The sequence below is a fragment of the Chenopodium album genome, chromosome 21 (assembly GCF_948465745.1).
Source record: "Chenopodium album chromosome 21, dcCheAlbu1.1, whole genome shotgun sequence".
Classification (NCBI taxonomy): Eukaryota; Viridiplantae; Streptophyta; class Magnoliopsida; order Caryophyllales; family Amaranthaceae; genus Chenopodium; species Chenopodium album.
In genome coordinates this window covers 4,898,577-4,918,686 of record NC_137854.1, presented here as the reverse complement: position 1 = coordinate 4,918,686, position 20,110 = coordinate 4,898,577, and the positions used below count along the sequence as shown (strand labels likewise).

General features: G+C 35.1%; 4 protein-coding genes across 5 annotated transcripts; all 4 read right to left on the bottom strand.

The window, feature by feature from the left end:
• Positions 1–226: 226 nt before the first annotated feature.
• On the bottom strand, positions 227–2,491 carry LOC145602712 (uncharacterized). The gene is made up of 3 exons (XM_081658882.1): positions 2,221–2,491; positions 2,026–2,114; positions 227–802 (listed from the first exon to the last, which is right to left on the bottom strand). The coding sequence occupies exons 1-3, from the start codon at positions 2,384–2,386 to the stop codon at positions 674–676; spliced, it is 384 nt and encodes a 127-aa protein (XP_081515008.1). The 5' UTR covers positions 2,387–2,491; the 3' UTR covers positions 227–673.
• A 710-nt stretch (positions 2,492–3,201) lies between these two features.
• Positions 3,202–6,600, bottom strand: LOC145601867 (serine/threonine-protein kinase ATG1t-like). 2 transcript variants are annotated; one of them, XM_081657952.1, is made up of 8 exons: positions 6,108–6,600; positions 5,451–5,568; positions 5,295–5,353; positions 4,565–4,629; positions 4,251–4,344; positions 4,037–4,117; positions 3,835–3,918; positions 3,202–3,730 (listed from the first exon to the last, which is right to left on the bottom strand). In XM_081657952.1, the coding sequence occupies exons 1-7, from the start codon at positions 6,444–6,446 to the stop codon at positions 3,841–3,843; spliced, it is 834 nt and encodes a 277-aa protein (XP_081514078.1). In that variant the 5' UTR covers positions 6,447–6,600; the 3' UTR covers positions 3,202–3,730; positions 3,835–3,840. The 2 variants fall into 2 exon arrangements, with proteins under 2 accessions (XP_081514078.1, XP_081514077.1); XM_081657951.1 differs by having other exon boundaries at positions 3,835–3,946; positions 6,108–6,525.
• Positions 6,601–7,127: 527 nt separating this feature from the next.
• On the bottom strand, positions 7,128–12,353 carry LOC145602911 (autophagy-related protein 13b-like). Its single transcript, XM_081659058.1, has 4 exons — positions 12,011–12,353; positions 10,290–11,749; positions 10,021–10,193; positions 7,128–8,137 (listed from the first exon to the last, which is right to left on the bottom strand). Exons 2-4 carry the CDS (start codon positions 11,622–11,624, stop codon positions 7,738–7,740), a joined length of 1,908 nt encoding a protein of 635 aa, XP_081515184.1. The 5' UTR covers positions 11,625–11,749; positions 12,011–12,353; the 3' UTR covers positions 7,128–7,737.
• Positions 12,354–14,707: 2,354 nt separating this feature from the next.
• Positions 14,708–19,848, bottom strand: LOC145602731 (uncharacterized). Its single transcript, XM_081658898.1, has 4 exons — positions 19,617–19,848; positions 18,149–19,122; positions 17,881–18,064; positions 14,708–17,775 (listed from the first exon to the last, which is right to left on the bottom strand). Exons 1-4 carry the CDS (start codon positions 19,846–19,848, stop codon positions 14,708–14,710), a joined length of 4,458 nt encoding a protein of 1,485 aa, XP_081515024.1.
• Between the last annotated feature and the right edge of the window lie 262 nt (positions 19,849–20,110).

Genomic DNA, 20,110 nt, shown 5'->3' with positions numbered 1-20,110 from the left:
TTGTTTTGGAACTGTAATAAGCCTTCCAAAATATATATAAAGTCCCGTTAAATTGTGCAAAAAGTTAAACGGATTATCCAAAATAAATTGGAGGAGCCAAAAAAGGAACAACACTTCATTTAGTTCATTATACTCATGAAGTAAAATAATAATCTTTAGAGCAGCTGTAAATAGCCTGTAATTAAGACTTGGAATACAATCATCAACTTAAAAAAAGTCTCCAATCTTGGTTAGAATGATCTGGAAAAGCTGGTAATAAGGTATAATCCCAAGTCTACACTATTCACATCATTAGAGGCACAACATACACCATATCAAGGGAAGAAAGACACCAAGTATTATACAGTGGTATTAAAACTCTGAAGAACATCATCCAAAGGAATTTCGAATAAAGGTATTGCAAGTGAAACTCTGCAGCCTGCACTCTGCACCTATAAATTGCAAGTGAAACTCAGCAGCCTGCACTCTGCACCAATATTCAGTCCTTACAATGCACCTTGACAAAATACTGTAATTGGAGTCACCAGCTTGTTGTTACAAGTAACTGATGGCTGATACACGGAAAAGCAACTGCAGAAAAGCTGAGGCTTGGTAGCAAAATTTGATTTACGTCAACTCCTAACTTCGACAAAGTTCTCTTATACATATTGTTCATCTCAACCATTATCCTTTGCTAGGATTTCACATCCTTATTCAGAGCATCAAATACACTTTTTAAAGTTACATCTTCCACAATCACCACTTTGTCCCTTGACTTGGAACCTGAACCAATAGAACATTGCCTCTTTTTAACACCAATAACCTGTATAAAGATAATGTGTTAGAAATCAAGCATCTCTTTGAGGAGTGTTGAGTTAGAAAATGTATGGCATCTGGTTAGCATTGGTCTATTTGTACAAGACATATGAAGAGGTAATTTAGCATGCTTGAATTGACTATCCCACCCTTGCAGTCTGGTTAGTAGTTGTTACCAATTACTTAAAGGCACACAGGTAATAACCATTAGCCTACAGGGTGGCTATTAGTACATTATAGGGTCCTCCAACATTCAAGTCTAAGATGAAATTTTGAGATACAAAACTTCTTACTTTTGAGACGATTCTTAGTTAAAGATAGAATGAACAACCTCCTGAAGAAGTATGTAACTTCTGTTCAAACTTGTCTTTTAGCGTCACAAAAGGTTTCAGGAAACCTTAACTAAGTTCATTAGGAATACAAATGTCAAATGCACAGCTAAAAAAAGAATAAGGGCCGATAACTTCAAATAGAGAAAATAGTCAGGGATGATAAGTCTAGAGAGTTTGTCAGGTGAATTGACCGGAGTATATATCTTTAGGCTAGCCATCTTCTACTGATACAATACTAGAACATATACAGTTGGCATACGTGGTCTAAAGGTCCTAGACTCGATACAAGAAAACAATGTCCTTAACCACATAAATGTGCCAAAACATTGAAACGTACATACACATCATTAGACCGGGATATTTCAGCGTATATCAGGGATCAATAGCCTCATGATATCATCCCACAAATTGAAAATAACAATTCTTCCAAGTTATCTCTATCTAACAAGGTATCCAGCTTACACTGGCTGCAACAGAAAATTGGCATGTATATGCATTCTACATAAGCAACTGATCAGTGAAATAGAATGGTGCATTTTCAACACATCTTTGTCAAGCAAACAACAACAACATGACTGTCCAACAACAACAATAACAACAGCAGCTCATTATATATCGATAATAAGTTTAAGATTATAAGCCCATTACACATAACACATGATTAATTGAAAGGAATTCATAAACCTAATTAGCTCAGATGCAACAGTATCATTTTTAAGAATAAAAACATTCGACTACAAATTTTACAGAAATAGAATTGTATCTTAAACCAAAGGCAATTACCCAGAAACATAAATGGAAAATCAATCACCCCATCAAATAAAATTAAATTAATGCACATTAAAAAATTATGAATTGGAAAACAAAATTGAAAATACACCCAAAAAAAAAAACATACAGAGCTGATGAAATCGAGTAAAGCGGCATTGGCTTCACCATCTCTAGCAGGTGCATCAATCTGTACTCCTACTGCCTCCTCACCTACATCTTTTTTTTTTTTTTTTTTTTTAATAAATAATAATTTAAATTTAATATACAAAAATTACAACTTTTTGATAAAATTGAGAAATAGGAAGAGAGAGAATTGAAATACCAGTGATGGAGGAGAGTTTGGAGCCGGGTTTAGCGTGGATAGTGATTGCAACAGAAGAAGGTGGAATTGATTTTAGACATGACGGAAATTGATTGGGTTGACTCTGATTCGCCTGAGTTTTCCGAGTTGACTCGCTGTTTGCTTTGCTCTTCTTCGCCGGTGCCATTGATTGATTTTACAGGGCAACTTTAAAGATTCGACCTTTGTATCAGAATTCAGAACATTGTATATGGAGGACAATATGGTCTTTTTGAAGTTTTTGCTTTAGGTGATGGAGCATATTAACAAGTCTAAATTAATTTTTGAAATTATATTGTGTATATTTTTTTTTGTTGATTTGAATTTTGAAGTTTGTTATACTTGAGTAATTCTGTTATGGAGCAATTTTTAGACGAGGGAAAACTCTGCCAACAAATGTTGTTGCATTTTTAAGATTTAAATTAGACACTTCTGATTAAGTTGGAACAACTCCCTTACCAGCTGATCCTAATATTTGTTGGTGTGAAACGAGTTAAAGTATATGATTGGATGATTGAAATTAGCTTGATTTTGATTAAGTTTTGATTTCTTTTTTAGATAAGCAAATAACATTGCAATGTTTACAATTAGAGAGGGGAGGTTCAAACCTAAAACAAGTAAAACTTAATTATCCAAGTCTTTTTCCTTTAATTCTTGTTTGCAAGCTATTATTATGTATTCTTGATTCCTTGATGTCATTTGAGCATTCAAGATTGATTCTTCAACCTAACAACTTCAATTGAAGTTCATGACTATGCATAATGACTTAATGAGGTAAACAGATCTAAACTTGGCCTTTGAGGCCATTTGATTATGGGGCCATGGGGGGTTAGAGGAAGATCATGACATGTTCTTAAATCCATAATGGATTGGACAAACATATCACCCTTAAAGACGAGGAACCAGGAACACCGGAGGAACAAATTTACAGTAATCAAGCCAATTTTAATACAAAGAAGTACATGAAGCCAGAAAGAACAAGAATTCTTCATTGAACGATTGTATATTGATACAACATTATACCAACACACTTACACAAGTGTGTTCTAAAGCACGGATCCTATCAAGACAGATTAATTCTATGCCAGTCTTTCAGAAAATAGCTAGATTGCTGGCTTACAATCGATAGGTTAGATCGCTTACATATGGGGACCTACGAATATCCTACCCTTGGTGGGAAGTGGGAATTATACAAAATACCTCAGTTGGTAGTATCGGCAAAACAGCCAAGGGAAATAATACAGTTCCATCATGTACACACATTTACAACTACATCACCCTGATATATTTCAATGCATTGTCCTAGAAACCTATACTGCTAGACAAGCTGTTTCAGATCAATTCTGCAATCTTCAGTTTTCAAATCCAAGGAGTCACCTAATTCTCCACTTGACAGATAGTGCAGAATACCTCCACGATTATAGTCATAGCCCCTCCTTTGTTTGCATGAAGAATCTATGGCAGTAAAACTCTTCAAATGACAACCTGTCAGCTGCAAAAAAGAGATAAATCGAAAGACAAATAAACACAAACCATACGAAACGAAAATTGAAGAGGCCAAGAGGGGGATCCACTAGACATGGCTAATACACCAACCTGGATTTACACACAGCAACCCAGAGCAGATATCAAAGCAATCTGGGTGTATGGTTTGTCGTAAAAGCTCTGGAAATGGAAGTCCTGTAGAAGTCTTGATGTTTTTCAAGAGCTGAAGATGAAGAAGAAAAAACAAACCCCCTAACATAAAATTAGAAAAAATTGCATTATGCTTACAATTGAAGCCAAAGCAGAACATTACCTGAACATTAGTCCTGCCATGGAAAGGTGGATAACCATTTAAAAGTTCAAAAAGGATTGCCCCAATGCTCCACAGGTCAACCTAGAGCAGAACACAATGCTTACATAATTCATTGCAGCTATTTCATAATTAAGAATTTATGTGTCAAAAAAAAAATATAAAAAATAAATAATAAATAAATAAAATATATTTGTGAATTTAAGAAATTTCTTACCTTATCATCATAACTTTGAAACCCCAACATTTCTGGGGCCATGTACAAAGGTGAGCCACAAACAGTTTCAGCATGATCCCCCGAGTGTAAAACTCTGCAAGTTAAGAGCAGTAGGAACACAGTGAAAATTATTACAATCAGGACGTCTACTTATTGACATGATGATAATTGGAAGAGCTTAATATAAATTTAAGTAATAAAGCATAAAAATCTCCTTCACAAAACACACACACACACACACACACTGACACACACACACACACAGAGCAAGGACAGCAACATCACAATGCTAGCATGAATCTTTGACAACTTACCTCGAAAGGCCAAAATCAGCTATCTTTAGTACTGTGTTGCTGTCAGAACTCGATAATAGAATGTTCTGCAGACCCAAACATGAATTTTTAAACAATCTTCAAAAGCTAGGGCTTTCTATATTATCGGTTTCAAAAGAGAGATTGGCTGAGATAACCAATCTTTGTTAAAATAGTTGTAAGAACAGTAGAGAGCTTTCCTGTGCAGAATGATCACATGTCCCTGATTCAGAAACTTGCCAGCTCGGAAACTCGAGGAAACTAAAAGTAATCCTCTTCTTTAAAGTGCTAACTAGTTCTTATCCTTCTGGATCATTAAGCCTCAAAGCGACCTTTCTGTAACATAATTTCTGTAAATAAACCTAAACTAAACATCACAAATGGTGGAAGGTTGCTAATTGCTGCTCACTATATAGATTTTCAGAGTGTTGCCAGAAAGAAAGACCTCATCCATTGACATTTTTTATGAGGCATCAAACTATGATATTCACTCCTAACATATCTGATCACTTTGAAGATCCAAGCTTTCTCACCAAAAAACACTAGCAAACCCAACCATATATATCATAAATTTACAAACTTACAATGATACTACATTACTACTATACTAATGTGACTAGGTCAGGGATTCAGGGTGCTGATGACATGCATGAAAAGCCTAATGTTCAATGTATTCTAACATGAGCGATAAATTTAGCCTCAAGTAACTTCAGCACATAAACACTATCAATACCTGTGGCTTCAAATCTCGATGGACAATTTGATGGCTTCGCATAATGCTTAAACCAGCACCTGCAATTGATTTTCAATGAGATTTTATAATCTAATCACGACTAACAAAATTCTATATAAAAAAATGGGCACACTACGAAACCTCAAACCTACTAACCTAGTTGATACATAAAGTCTCTAGCTATTTGCTCTTGGACTCCACCATGGCGACGAATATAAGAAGCTAGATTACCCCCATCACAAAATTCAAAGACCAAATATAAACAACCTTCAGCCTGAACAAACAAAAGATTAGGTGGCGTACATATAAACCATTTGCATGATGAGAATACTTTGAGAAACCAAATTAATAGGATTAAAACTTTTACAAGTTCCAAACCAAACACAACCCCCATTTTATTAACCCATCACCAAGACACCAAACCTCTTAACTCCGATACCACTGCAAACATACTTCAAGAGGTTCAGATGTACGCAACCTTATCCCGAAACTAACAATGAAGCTGACCCAGGCCCCCGCCCCCATAAAGAACCCCCATAAGAACCCATCAAGCTTACAACATTAAAACACAACACCCATTACACTAAAATTATTAATTCTACAAGACTCATAGAACAACAATAAATCAGCAGCACAATATTCCATTAAAATTCTCAAAAATTGCATATTATTCACAAATTAATTACACCCAAATGAAAAGGTATATACAATAATGCTAACAAAATATAAATTCAAATGAGCAACAACCAAAAACCCAGGAAAAAAAAAAATCAAAATTAACAAAGTGGGTATCAGAATTTCAGACTGACAAACCTGAAAGAAATCCAGAAGACGGATTATATTAGGGTGATTAACAGTAGATAAGAAGTTAATCTCACAATCAAGGCAAGCTTTAAGATTTGGGGTTAACTTGGAAAGTATGATCTTCTTCAAAGCTACATCCTTCAAATCAGGGTTAATTCTATGATTAGCTCTCCAAACACTTGAAAATGGGGTTTCACTGATTTTTTCTCTCAATATGAAATCTCCAATCACCCTTTTTTGGTTTTTGGAGGTTGTTTTACAAGTATTCATTCCCGATTTCTGTGTCTTCAAATGGCATAAACTACTGTTCAGATGATTATTGTTGGGTGAATTTCTGGAAGATACCATTGTTTTTTTATTTGGGTAAGGATGATCAAATGATTCAAATGGTTCCTATCTTTGTTTTACAAAAATAAAAAGGCTGTTGATTTCAGATATGGTCAATTTTGGTTGACTTTATTTATTTAATTTTTTTTTTTTTTTCTTCTAGGTGATTATAGTTTTTTTTCTTTTTTTTTTCCGACGGAAAATAAGTGATTATAGTTGACTTATAAAATATCTAAAAATTAAGTTTGAAGTGAAGCATAAATGGTCAATTATTATTTTAAAGTGCATGATGAAATTACATGTAAATTATTGTAATTAATGTTTTTACGGAGTATTTATTTATTATTTTTACTTTTAGCTTTTTATATGTAACTTTTAAGTTGTACATATGTATTCTTTTATTGATGATTTCTTATACTACATACCTAGATTAGTTGATTTCTTATACTACATACCTAAATTAGTTCTACTTGATCAGTAATGTAGTCATCTTTCAAGACTACAATATACTTGTATGTATAAGATTTTTTTTTAAGCACATAAAGTTGATCGAGTGTGTTTAACTTTGAGTTGCTAAAGTGGATGTTTACTAGCTTGTTAGTACAGTAAGTTCATGGGAGTGGTATTAGTATTCGAGACATGAGATTAAACCATTATCCTTTGAGGCTTTCTATCTTTACCCTTTAGATTAAAGACATTGAGTTGGATGGTTGAACACTTGAACACATTGATTCACTTGCACATGAATGATACACTAGTAGAATATACATTATCAATTCTGCAATTCTAGCTTTTGTACATAATTGGAAGGTTCAAATTGAAAATTATATACATGTAATGATGTAAATTGCTTTCAGGATAAAAAAGATTTGATTGAACACCTCATTGTCAAACTATAAACTCCGGTAAATAGCCAAAGTTCACAATTCAAGACAACAATCTCCTCTCGCTTCTTCATATTGCAGTTATCCCGTCTTTAAACCTCTCAAGCTCTCCCCGACACAACTTTATACACCTTGAAAAATGACAATGATCAAAGCTTTTTATACACATAGCAATATAAGTCATCAATCAGATATAGAACCTCTACAGAAACCAGGCATAACTAAAAACACAAAGCCCGGCTCTGACGTTCTTTGTAATTCTTTCAACCCTCAACCCCCCCCCCCCCCCCTCCTCTCAGCTGTTCACCACCCCCTTCATCTAAAAACTGCTGGTGCAAACATGTACTTGTAGATGAAAACCGCAAGGCCAGAACTCCAGAGCAAGACAATATTCACAAGAAAAGAAGTCCAATAATGGTAGAAACTGCTCAATATTTACTAGGATTTCCCCCTGAATCTCCTTCAGCAGAATCGCAAAACTTATGGGAACTTTTTCCTTGGCTAAGTAACAACTCCTTCAAATCCTTATAGCTCCGGAGCTCTTCCAAAGCATCAGCTGTGGTCCTTGATGTGGCAAGGCTTGACGACAATATGCTTGTGCAAGTCCCCTTCTGAGATTGTTGATCATCTGGTTTGAGAGCAGGTTCTTTATTGTCACGGCAGCTCACAGCCTTAGAGGCCATCAGTGAATCCTGGCGAAGAGGTGGAGCTTTCTTCAGCATTAATACCAGGGCTCCCACTTTAGCATCTTGGGATTTTCTAACAGGAGCGGATCCTCCTGGTTCCAGTGGGTCATTTGGTTTCCCTATCTGATCGAAGGACCCAGGCCTAAGAATGTGTTTAAAAATAATGAGCATGCGACAAATTAAGCAAAAATAAATTTAGGAAAAGAAAGGAATTTCCAAGCAGACAAAGAAATAGAACAAAAATGATGGTTGATAGAAAGGTAATCATTGTTTCTTTATTCTTTGGACACAACGTAATTTCAAGCAAAAGTGGTCTATAATTGTCCCAATCCTACATATAATGCAAGGAGCAGGAGCCTATTTTAGGCATAAAACTCTACAACCTGGTCAGCGAAATATAGAGAAAAATTGAGCAAAGAGAGAAATCCCTTCACATATTTCAGATAGACTATTTTCAAGCACAATTGGTTAACCAACCCCAATTAAGCAATTTCACATCCTACCGAATCATTCCCTTTCAAACTTACTAAATAGACAGCAACATAATAAAGATGCTACTAAGATGCAAATTCACAACCTACTGCCTATTCGCAAAATTATAGTTTACATTGCTCCCATAAGATGCTCAGACTATTCACAGCAGGATACAAAATCCCCATACCTTGAAAGTGTACCATTATGTCCTTAATTACTCCATCAAACACATCACATAGTGTCGCAGATTTGGAGCATGACAAAAAAAGATCACCATTTTATTCTGTATACAGTATACCTGATAAGGATGCACATTGCTAAAAATGGCACAAAAAAACTGGAAGATATAGAGTGCATAGAACCACGATGGCATTTGTAAAGACACACATTGACCTTATTCATGCTCACCCTACTCTATTTCAATTACCAAAAGGGAGTAAAGGGAAATAATAGAGATCTAATCCCTTAGTTTCATGAGTAATTGTGGAGCTGATGGATACGAACAAGCTTCTATTACACGAAACTCTAGCCTGGTGCTAATAATTCTTTTTCTTTTCTTCTTCTTCTTCTTCTTCTTCTTTTTTTTTTTCCCTAACTTTTTCCATCCCTAGCTTTAGGAAACATAGAAGATCATAAAACTATGTCTATCCTCTTCACCTTATTTTTCCCAAATTTTAACAAAGTATGTTAGGATATAGGCTAACAAGTTTTAAAAAGGGCCAACATGTTCAAATAGCGACTAATAATACAGATAGGACAGGCTACTCAGCTTTTAAGTTTCAACAAGTTCAGAAAAATCAGATGAGTTCAGATAAGTAGATTTAGGTATTGATAAGATACGATACATTAATTGATTCATTAACCTATTCTTTTATATTAAGTATTACTTATTGGACACTAGAGGTTAACTCCAAATGTTTAAAAATCAAGATTCTAACACAAAGTAGCTCACCACAAACACAAATCCCAAACAGTTATACATCTAACCTGAGTCCTGCCATGAATCTTGGTGCACTGACTTCTAAGTTCATAATTTCATACGAGTTGGTTAGTAAAATATTATACCCAATCACCAACTATTAAGTGAATCAAGAAATTTAAAAATCACTTGGTAATCCATTAAAAAGAAGTGTTAATTTTCCCAAAAAATTGACAAACCTAAGATATTACTCTGTATGTAATTTTACTCTCTATTCTCATCACAATTTTAAAGATCAAACATAGTTCTCTTCAATAGCACCACTGGAGTCACATGAACAAGTATCCCAAACAAATCAAGCAGGTAAGATGGAAAGATATCCAACAGTTTCCTGGTGTAGTTGCCTGAGATGGAAAAGCGGACTATCTAGTCCACAGAACATACCATTGCTGAAGAGATTTTCTCAAGAAAGCCAAAAAAAAGTGTAGCCAGAAAGGAAGGCTAATGTTCTAAAAGGCTTGAGCCCATGAACTGGCATGTGAAACTTGCTTTGCATTTTATCAATTTAAAGTTTTTACACACATATTTTTTTTTCCAATGAAACGTGTCCGAATAAACATAATAAAATTTACCTGCTACCCATGTCATCATCATCCACAACAAACGGGCAAGCAAACTCAGTATCATCAAAATCATCATGAATTGATGGCCTACTAGAACTCCTAGAAAAAGAGATGCCTGGAGAGCTGTTGGTTGATACCCTAGGCCCGGAATATCTTCCACTTTCATCTCTGCCCAGAGAAAACTGCAAAACAGGAAGATTAAAGCACCATTCAAGGAAAAAAGTCACAATTGAAACTATAAAGACATGGACTTAGAAAATCGATGACTCAAGAAGTACCTTCTCAACAGATGAACCACTTGGACCAGTAGATCTATCTGACTTTAAAGTGGTGGCTCTTGTAAGTTTAGGGGGAGGAGAAGGACGCAAGATTTGCCTGTTGAAAGCATTACTCAAAGGAATTCTGACAGGAGCACTTTCACATCGCAACAGAGCCTTAGAAGCATCAGTATTAGCGATGTACATTGGTGGGGAAGGTGAGGGAGAGGGAGAATAGACAGGGGAAGGCCAATACTCATCGTAGCCAGTACTTTTGACAGTAGCTTGAAATGTTTCAGGTAAGCGTTGAGGCAAGCTCAAAGGTGGGGGAATTCGAGACTTACACTTAGATACCGAAGCATGAGAATCTGAGTACGTAGGAGATGGAGATGGTAAATTTAATAATGGTGAGGCTTGATAATTTTCATAGCTCCAGCTATGACGTCTTGAAAATGGGGAATAAGATGGGGAGCCATGAGACCTGGGAAGAGATGGGAACCTTTTAAGTGGATCTGCTAATGGGCTACCGACATAGTCTGGTATGAACTGTGGAGACATAGGAGTCGATGGTTCTGAGCTCACATCAGACAGCACAGATCGATATGATACTGAAAGACAGAGTTTACCACATGAAGTGTCAACTGGAGCAAAACTAAATCGCTGCATCTCACTCTCTTCTTTTCTCGTGAAGGGCTCAACAAAGGTAGACACACGATGTGTAAGCGTGTATGTATAAATTTGCCCAGATGAAATGAGATCTCTGAAGAGTTTGTATGCAGGCAAAAGTCGTATAGTTACATATAATGATCTCAAAAGCACAATTGACTTCTTATATAGCGAGTGCAAATTACCACTAGATTTTTTGCTGCCTAGACCACCATCTCTACTCTTTCGGCTCTCATACTGCACCACCCATCTCTCTATAATTTTTTCATTCCTTGGTACAACACCAGGCTCATCAGGTTCCAAGTTCATAAAATTTGAAACCTGATCTTTCAATGTTGGGTTCTTTACAAAATCCCTTTGAGGAGAAAAGTTGACAAAATCCCGTTGAACCAGGATCACATCAACTACCATGGGTTCGAGGTTACTCTGACGCCAAAAATCAATATTCTCCAAGGCAGCAGGACATTCCCTGAGGGCTAAATTAAACCACTTGTCCCTAGTCCTAAAACTCGAAGAAGACGAGGATGATGATGATGGAGACGACACAACCTGCTCTCCACTATAATGCCGCGAGGACATGTAAGGTGACCTGGATTCTAGTATTATCTGAAGGGTCTTAGTGAAAAACTCAGTTATAATTTGCTCCTTTTTCGCGGTATCTGAGTGAACATTACCTCTAGATGATGCCATCTCTCAAATCTACCAAAATTATCACAAAACCCCAAAAATCCAAAATTGTATAATTCAACTTCAAAGGCCAAAAACCCACAAAGTAAAGAAATTATCAATGTCCAATTATCCACTTGATTATCATTCTGTAACATATAACAATATATAAATTAAAATCAACGATCATCTAACCATCACAAAATTCACTGTTAACACAAATTACAATCAACCAAATTACTACACTACATAAATTAATCATATAACATAGAATTAAAAAAATTCAAAAATAAATAAAATATGGGCAGTCAAAATTTGAACTTATAAACGATCATACAGTAGCAAAATTGTAAATTTAATGTAAACCCAATTCATAAAATCCAAAAAAAGGAGAGAGAAAGTGGACTTACTACTCAAACCGCGATAAACCCAGTTGAGGGCTGACAATTCCGAGTTGAATTGGGTTTCCTGGAAATTGAAGAACCCTAAAATGATGATAAAAAATAGCGGAAAATAAAGGGAAAAAGCCCGAAAAAACAAACAAATTAAAATCCCAAAAATCAGTTTTTTTTTTTGAATTTTTTTTTTTTCTTAGGGGCCAAAAAGTAAAGATTACAGCGAAAAAGTGAGGAAATCAAGCAGAAAAATTCAAAAAAGTCAAGAGAAGTAAGGGAGAAAGAATTGGAGGACGAAAGACTAAAAACTGAAAAAATTGACTGCAGAAAAAGAGTTTAAACACAGGACAAATCTCTTCTCCCCCAAACATGGTCTTATCTGCTTCATAACATCAGCTTAATTTTAATGTTTATGGAGCCCCTTTTAGGTTTCATTGTGGGTCCCACTATTTGGCCCAATTATATCTTTACACGTCATTATAATGTCTATATTTGGAAACTTGTCATAGGGGTTATATTGGATGTGTGTGTTATACGAGTATTATTTATTTTAGTGGTATGTTGAATTATTGTTACGGAGTAAGAAGTTAAAATAATACAGTACTCTATTCGTCCTTGCTTCAAAAAAAAAAAAAAAAAACAATTGTTTTTTGCGTTCTACAATATAACTAAGAAAATTACGTTTACTTGATTGCCAATAATTTTGATTGCGTATTAGAGAGTTTATACAATTAAATCAATTATAACTCGATGATAAAGTTTTTATTTTGTATTTATACAAGTTGATTCGTTCGAAAAGTATTTGTACAATCATAAAATTCATGTCCATACAATGTCGTGTAATATGACATTATGGTTGAGTCCATTGGAGTCTAGTCATACTTGATTGATGAGATTTGCAATTCAAGTCGAGTCAAATTCAAGGGAGAAATTTTCAAAATTGAGTTATGGTTAAATCGAATCCATTTAGGCGAGGTTCAAATTCTGGTTTTGTAGGATCAATTTAAGTCGAATTAATTGTACTCCGTATTAGTAATGTAGTTGAAATCATGGGGTAACGATATTGACTATTGTTAAATAAAGTTAAAGTAATGAATTTCAAACTTTAATTTTTCAAATTGGATCTCATTTTTTGAGTGAACTAATTTTGAATCTACAACCCTAATATGAACCCAAATAATTGGTCTTTTCTAAGTGAACTAATCTTGAACCATGTAAATCAAAATAGTGAACTGCCGAGTCGATAGTTGGACTGGAATATATAGACAAAGATGGGCTCATAAAAATCTGACTTTAGCCCAACGATGGCCCATTAAAATTATACAAAATTTACAATGAGGTCCATTACGGGCCCATCACTTAGTAGCCCAATTCATATTTGAACCATAAACTTGTGCAACTTTTTGAAGCATAAACTTTGTAACTATTGTTAAACAATCTTATTTTTTATGAGTTGTAGATGCAAATTTGGAGAGGTTGAGTGTATCATTACATTGATCGTATTCGGCCATTAGCGGTTAGCTAATAGTTGTGGTTGGCTGTATAATTTACTAATTGTTGCTTGTTTTTATTATACCCTCTGTTTTTACTCTGTTTTTAATTTTTGTGTAATATTTGTGTTTGTTGTACTATTCATTAAGTAGCTTTGAGCCTTTGACATTTAAACTAATTTATAATTAAATCAAATAATAAACTAATTTGAAAGTTTAAGTTCTTTTCCTCAAAGTCTTTTGACTTTGGCGAATTTTGATGAAAGTTTAATACGAGTACATATTTTGTTTAGATAAAAGTTACTTTATGATGTAAAATGACTAGTAAGAATATTGAAATAATTAAAGTTTGTAAATGTTTAAATTACACTAGTGCACTTAATTTATGGTACAACTGTATGTATGTAGAGGCTCCGTAAATAGTTTATAATTGACTAGAGTTTTGGAGAGAAATACTCAAAATCTGGGAGCGAATCTTATTTATATCATTACTCTTACATATTTTTGTCATACACAGAAAAAATATGATGCGTCTACGTCTAATATGTATTGGACATTGGACAGGTCTTTGTTTATAAATTATATACCAATATAGTGCAACACCATATTACATACATACAAGTGTTAGTTTATGCAATGCCTAATTTAGTGTCTATATTCCAAAGATATTAGACATGGGACAAGTCATAGTTCACATATCACAACTCACAAGTGCTGTGCAACTTACATTGGCCATACTTACTTTAGGCTTAACTAAGTCGGTATTAAGTTGACCACTTGACTAATTTAAGTAGCTGTTGTTTGTTGAAGTCTTGAAGATATTTATCAATGCGAATGTGGAACATAAAGTCTCTTTATACTTACAAGCTAAGATGGTGCACTCCATGCATGCACAATATAAGAAATATGTATGTAATATTATAGTAGTGAAAGTTATAAAATAATAGGTTGAAATTATTACAATTAGTAGTAGCAATATATACATGATTGGAAAAACAGAAATTACTACATGAAATTAACTTTACAAACATTAGTCATTAGAAACACCGGGCGCAATAATTTTTTCATACAATATGCTTGTCACAATTCGTCTATCCTGCACCATGTTAAAAAGATATATATATTAGAATCTAGTTATAAGATGTGTATAACAATTGCAAAAGATTATACTTGGAAAAAAAATAGTGTGAAGCATAATATTAATTACCGTGTTTCTAAACTGCTAAGTAAAATGAGGCAGAAGAACTTCTTTATAAACAACGTTTTTAGTGAACACACCATCTTTTCCTTGAATGTTGCCGTTGGTAACCAAGATCTTAGTCGTTTGCTGGGAAGTCCCTCTTGATAGTGCAACATACAACTGGCCATGACTAAAAACATGTTTGGGAAGATAAATGCCAACATGAGGAATGGTTTGACCTTGAGATTTGTTAATGGTCACGGCAAAGCACAATTTCACTGGAAATTGTTTTCGAATCATTTCAAATGGTAACTTCGCATCTTCAGCTGTATTTAAAGGAATGCGTGGAATGAATACCCGTGTACCTTTGCAATGTCCAGTCATGATTTTTGCCTCTATAACATGATTCATTAATTTACAACATATTAACCTTGTCCCGTTGCATAGGCCGCTACTTGTATCAATATTTCGCAAAAGCATTATGGGTGATCCAACTTTCAACCTCAAAAGATGTGGTGGCAAACCACCAAATGACAATGAATTTAAGAACTCTTGTTGGTAAAGATTTTGACGGTCTTCTGGCACGGAGTCAAAGGAATAATATATTTTTTCATCTCCGGCAAAATCATTTAGTATCTTCTCATTTAGCATATCAACCTCATCATTTGTCGGAGTTATTATAGCCCTCTCTACCATATATGTCACATCCCCTTCATGTTCAGGTAAGTTTGGGAATACCTGATGGATTAAGTTATCAATCGAGTTCTGGTTGCCATTTGGGATGCATAATGAAGATGGTAATTTAATCATGTCTTCATTAACTACAGGCTCCCTTCCATCGCCAACTCTTAAAAGAAATGCTGCAAATTCTTCATCATGTCTGGATCTCATATTTTGAGTGAGGTGAAGTTGCTGAACATGCCTCCAAAGTGTTGATTTAACTAAACATGCATCAATGGTTTGAGCTTTTGTTCCTTTAGTCACAACTGGAAGAATTTGCCTAAAATCTCCACCAAATACTACAACCTTGCCACCAAATGGAAAGTCAACCTCCATTAGATCTCTCAAGATGCGATCTACAGCCTCATATGCATGTCGGTGAGTCATAGTAGCTTCATCCCATATAATAACAGCTGCATGCTTTACCAATTGTGCTTCAACATCTTGTTTGCTAAATTTCCACGTTGATGAAGCATGCAATGTTACTGGAATCCCCAAAGTTTTATGAGCTGTTTTACCTCGATGTAATAACGTGGCAGCAATACCTGAGCTAGCTACAGCAATACCAAATTTCCCTCTAAGCTTAACAGTTGCAAGAATGGCACGATATAAGAAGGTCTTACTTGTACCACCTGGACCATCTACGAAGAAAATCTGATTTTTATCTCCATCTATAGCTTCCATTATGACATTAAATGAATGGTGTTGGTCATCATTAAGATGCTCAGCACAATGCACATCTTCTGGTGGAATGGGAGCAGAGATTTCTTCATGTATAGCCCTGGCTAATTGTATGTTGCCATCTAGTTGCATGCTTATGTCTGGGAGGTCGAAGTCACTAATAGTGCTGCCCAACTGCTTCAACATGCGATCTATGTCGTAAAGAACGGATTCACGAACAAATGATGTGCTTGGAGGATTGGAAAAGGTATAATCTTCAGCCATAAAATGGAAGAATTCATCCCATAAAGCACGAACACCACTTGGTTGGCAATAAACCAATATCATGGCAAATAATCTTCTCAAGGAAGATGGCATTTTAGAGTTTGATGCTTCTTGTAAACAATCATGAATGCTCGCATCATTCTCCATAAGACCTAATTTTGCAGCTGCTTCTCTAAAAGTGGGAAAGGTAACTCCGTTGACGGTTCGTAGATGCTGGAATGATTCAGGGCCTTTGATATGATTAAGTACCTGTCGCAAGAAAAATCTTTCTCCTTCCATTGGTGATGCTGTGTATATTCTTCCAATCACTTTCAGGTTATTCCTCCTCTTCCTCCATGTTTTTGTTGATGTCATCCATCGGTAACGCCGAGGAAAGTCTTTATAGAGATAAGATCTTGCCTCAGGATCAATGGTATTCATCTTAAAGAATTCTATGAGCATGGTTTGGGAATTTTCTGGCATTTGAAGGCAATCTTCGATAGATTGATTTGTATTAAATCGTACCTGGTGTCTATCTGGGAGATGGAGTTGTAATCGTTCCACAGAAGGATACATTCGAGTGATTGGAAACTGATAAATTCTCCATAAGGCCTCGGGTGCACAAACCCACCTAGCATCCACAAATTGTTGAATCTCATTGTTATCTGCTCTTGCTCGTACTTCCATGGAAACATGATCAACACCCTTGTGCACATATTTGTACAGATATTTGACACTCTTGATGCTGCTACAAATCTCAACATTTATATGACAATCATACTTTAGTAGTAACCATGGATTATAGGAAACAACCCAACTATTATCAACATAGGTTGAGCTATTCTCATGCAAAGGCACAGCAGCACGATCATTGCGACGACGGTAAACAGGGTAGGAGTTATCACCTTGAATAGTGCTTGTAGAAAATGGTTTTGGGAATTTTCGCTTACAAACTCCATTTTCCATGCAACATGAATTTCGGTGTCCAACACCGCATGGGTTATGGATCATGTGTTTGAGAACAGCACTATACAATCGTGGCTCCTCATCTCTATCTGGTATTTCAGCTTTCACGATTTTGTCATATTGTTCGGGCGATCTTGGTTTGTCGTTTTCATCCAAAATGAGTAACATGTGAACATGTGGCAAACCTCTTTTTTGAAACTCAACGACATAGACATACGCCACAACATTCCCAAGGACGCCTTTATCAACAACATCACTCTTGAACTCTTCAAATTTTGCATGAAATATCCTAGTGATTAAATCAGGTCGGTCTTGTGCTGTTTGACCGGTTAATAACTCTTCCACAATTTCTTTCCATGATGGGTTGCATGTCATAGTGATGAAAAGGTCCGACTTTCCATAATTTAGAACTAATGCCATTGCATCTTGATATCTTTCATTCAAGTCTCTTGGACTTCCAACAAATGAAGAAGGTAAGACGGTTGTTTTCCCAACATTTACTGTTAGTGATTTAGGGTAAGTATATTTTAGCAAACTAATAAAGAAATTTGTAGTAACCATAATGTTTTAAATTATATATATGTAACTTTTCTAAAAAAAAATACCTGGATTTAGTTCTCCAGCAGCCAAACAATCTTGTAAGCCTTGGTATAGTTCAGCTCTTATGGTATGTTGATGGTCTCGGATCCATCTTAGCTTATTAGCCTCAATTTTGACAAAATTGTCAACAACAAAATGTTGGAACAGTCGCTGTGCAAGCAAAATGATTGAAATAGAATGTGGACGTATCTGCAATAAAAAGCATCTACATGGATTAGAAATTATTACGAAAATCAATTTATTAACACATATATGTGAGTGTAGTAACATTACTTGGAAGTAATAGGCGTAGAAAGCTCGGCACGGAATTGTTCTTCCATTATTGTCAACACTATTAATCGACCATCCATAAGAACCATACGGAAAAAGTAATGGATATTGTAGGGGATCATAATATCCTGCCGTGTCCATAATAGTCATTAATTCACCAGAATTTGACCGGACTAAAATATCTCTCGGATTCAAGTTTGCAACTTCTTCTCCACCGACAATCACTGCAGCAACTTGGGAAGCAGATGATAAACAATATTGTGGCCGATTTGAAGGTTGTTCACGAATGTGAAGTGCACATTGTTGTATGTCTTCACGCTGTGCTAGAGATCGAAGAGTATGGACAAATGGATTGCATTGATCCAGAATAGCCTTGATTCTTTGTATAATGTCTCGTCGCAACGTGCTATTCTCTGCTAATCGATTCTCAATCTCATGTTCAGTGTCGTATATGTACAACTGAAGGAATCGTGGCCGGCAATCTGACCCATTAGGGAGTAAACCACCTATCTTATGATATATGGAACCTTGAGCTCGAAAGGTATATACTCCTTGTTGGGCATTTGCTAAACTCTCATCTATGTGAACACCCATGGAAGTGAAGGCATGTATGTGATTTAGTTTTCTAAGATTATGCCTAAAATCCACTCCAATAGGTGTTTGATCAGTGTATAATGATAGCAATTCTGTAGGAACTGGTATAGTTGGCAAGATTATCTTTTCGGACAGACAACAAATCTGTGAAGATTCTTTATGAAAAAGTCGAGCTTGACAATGTGAACATAGTCTTGGAGGACAAAGTTGGACATTTGGGACTCCTCTTTGCTCGCGAAAATTTATTACAGATCGAGGATTCACTCTTTGCCTAACTATTCGTTCATCAACAGTGTTTGCATGCATGACATTATGATGGTTCGTGTTCGAAGTTCCACTACTTTCGCCAATTTCTCGAACACTATTTTGACGGTTGCCCATTGCTATATGAAAATTCAATTTTATAATAAAATGTGAGCATTTTTAAAATCTTATCTTAGATCTTACTGTAAACATAGGCACATTCAAACTTTCTAAAAGATGGGTGTGAAATAATGATACTGATGATGATGAATGCGAGCTATGTGTGTTTTTTTAATTAGTATTTGTTATAGTTTAACAAATTAAATCTTTGCAATTTTTTTTTTGCTTTTTGTTAATTAAAATTACTATTACTTCTACTAAAAATGCAAGCAAATCAGTTGTATTGCATGAAATAATGCAACAATTAATTTTTGTACATGATGATATGTGTTTATGATAATAAATAAATAGTAATCTTAATTTTATTATATTATTCGGTTGGTGTCGTACAAAGATAGATAAATAAAGAAGTAATTAATCAATAAGCTTGTGTATAACATTGTCATCATTAAGTAATGTGAACATTTTAAAAGTCTTAAAAGTGAGACTATATCAAACTAAGTGATGAACTCACACGTAAGTCTTGAGATGTGGTCTGCAAGATTGTCTCTAGCATTGGAGTTAATTTGATTGGTAATGTCTCTTAGAGAACATGCCGTAGCATTTTGTCGAGAATTCCTCCTTGAATTATATGACATGCGCCTTTGAGCATTTCTTGTATTAGCCTCTTGCGTAAGCTGTTCAGGAGTCATTCTTTCTCGCCTTAATCTCCGGTAATTTGATGAACTTGGCCTTTGATTTTCCATATATTGGTACCTACAACCCATTCATTTAAGGGAAAAAATTTTATACACTTGATCAAGAAATAAAGTATAAAGTATTTCATAAAGATTTGATAAATTTTGATTGCCAATATTACAATTTAAATATCCGAAATTGTCAAACTGTAGATGCTTTGTGTCTATCTATATCCTATCTAGATTAACAACTTTTTAATGCTTGAGTTTTTGGCATTAAGCGGAGTATTGCATTGAAAATTTATTTTCAAATTTTTACAATTCATTAGCA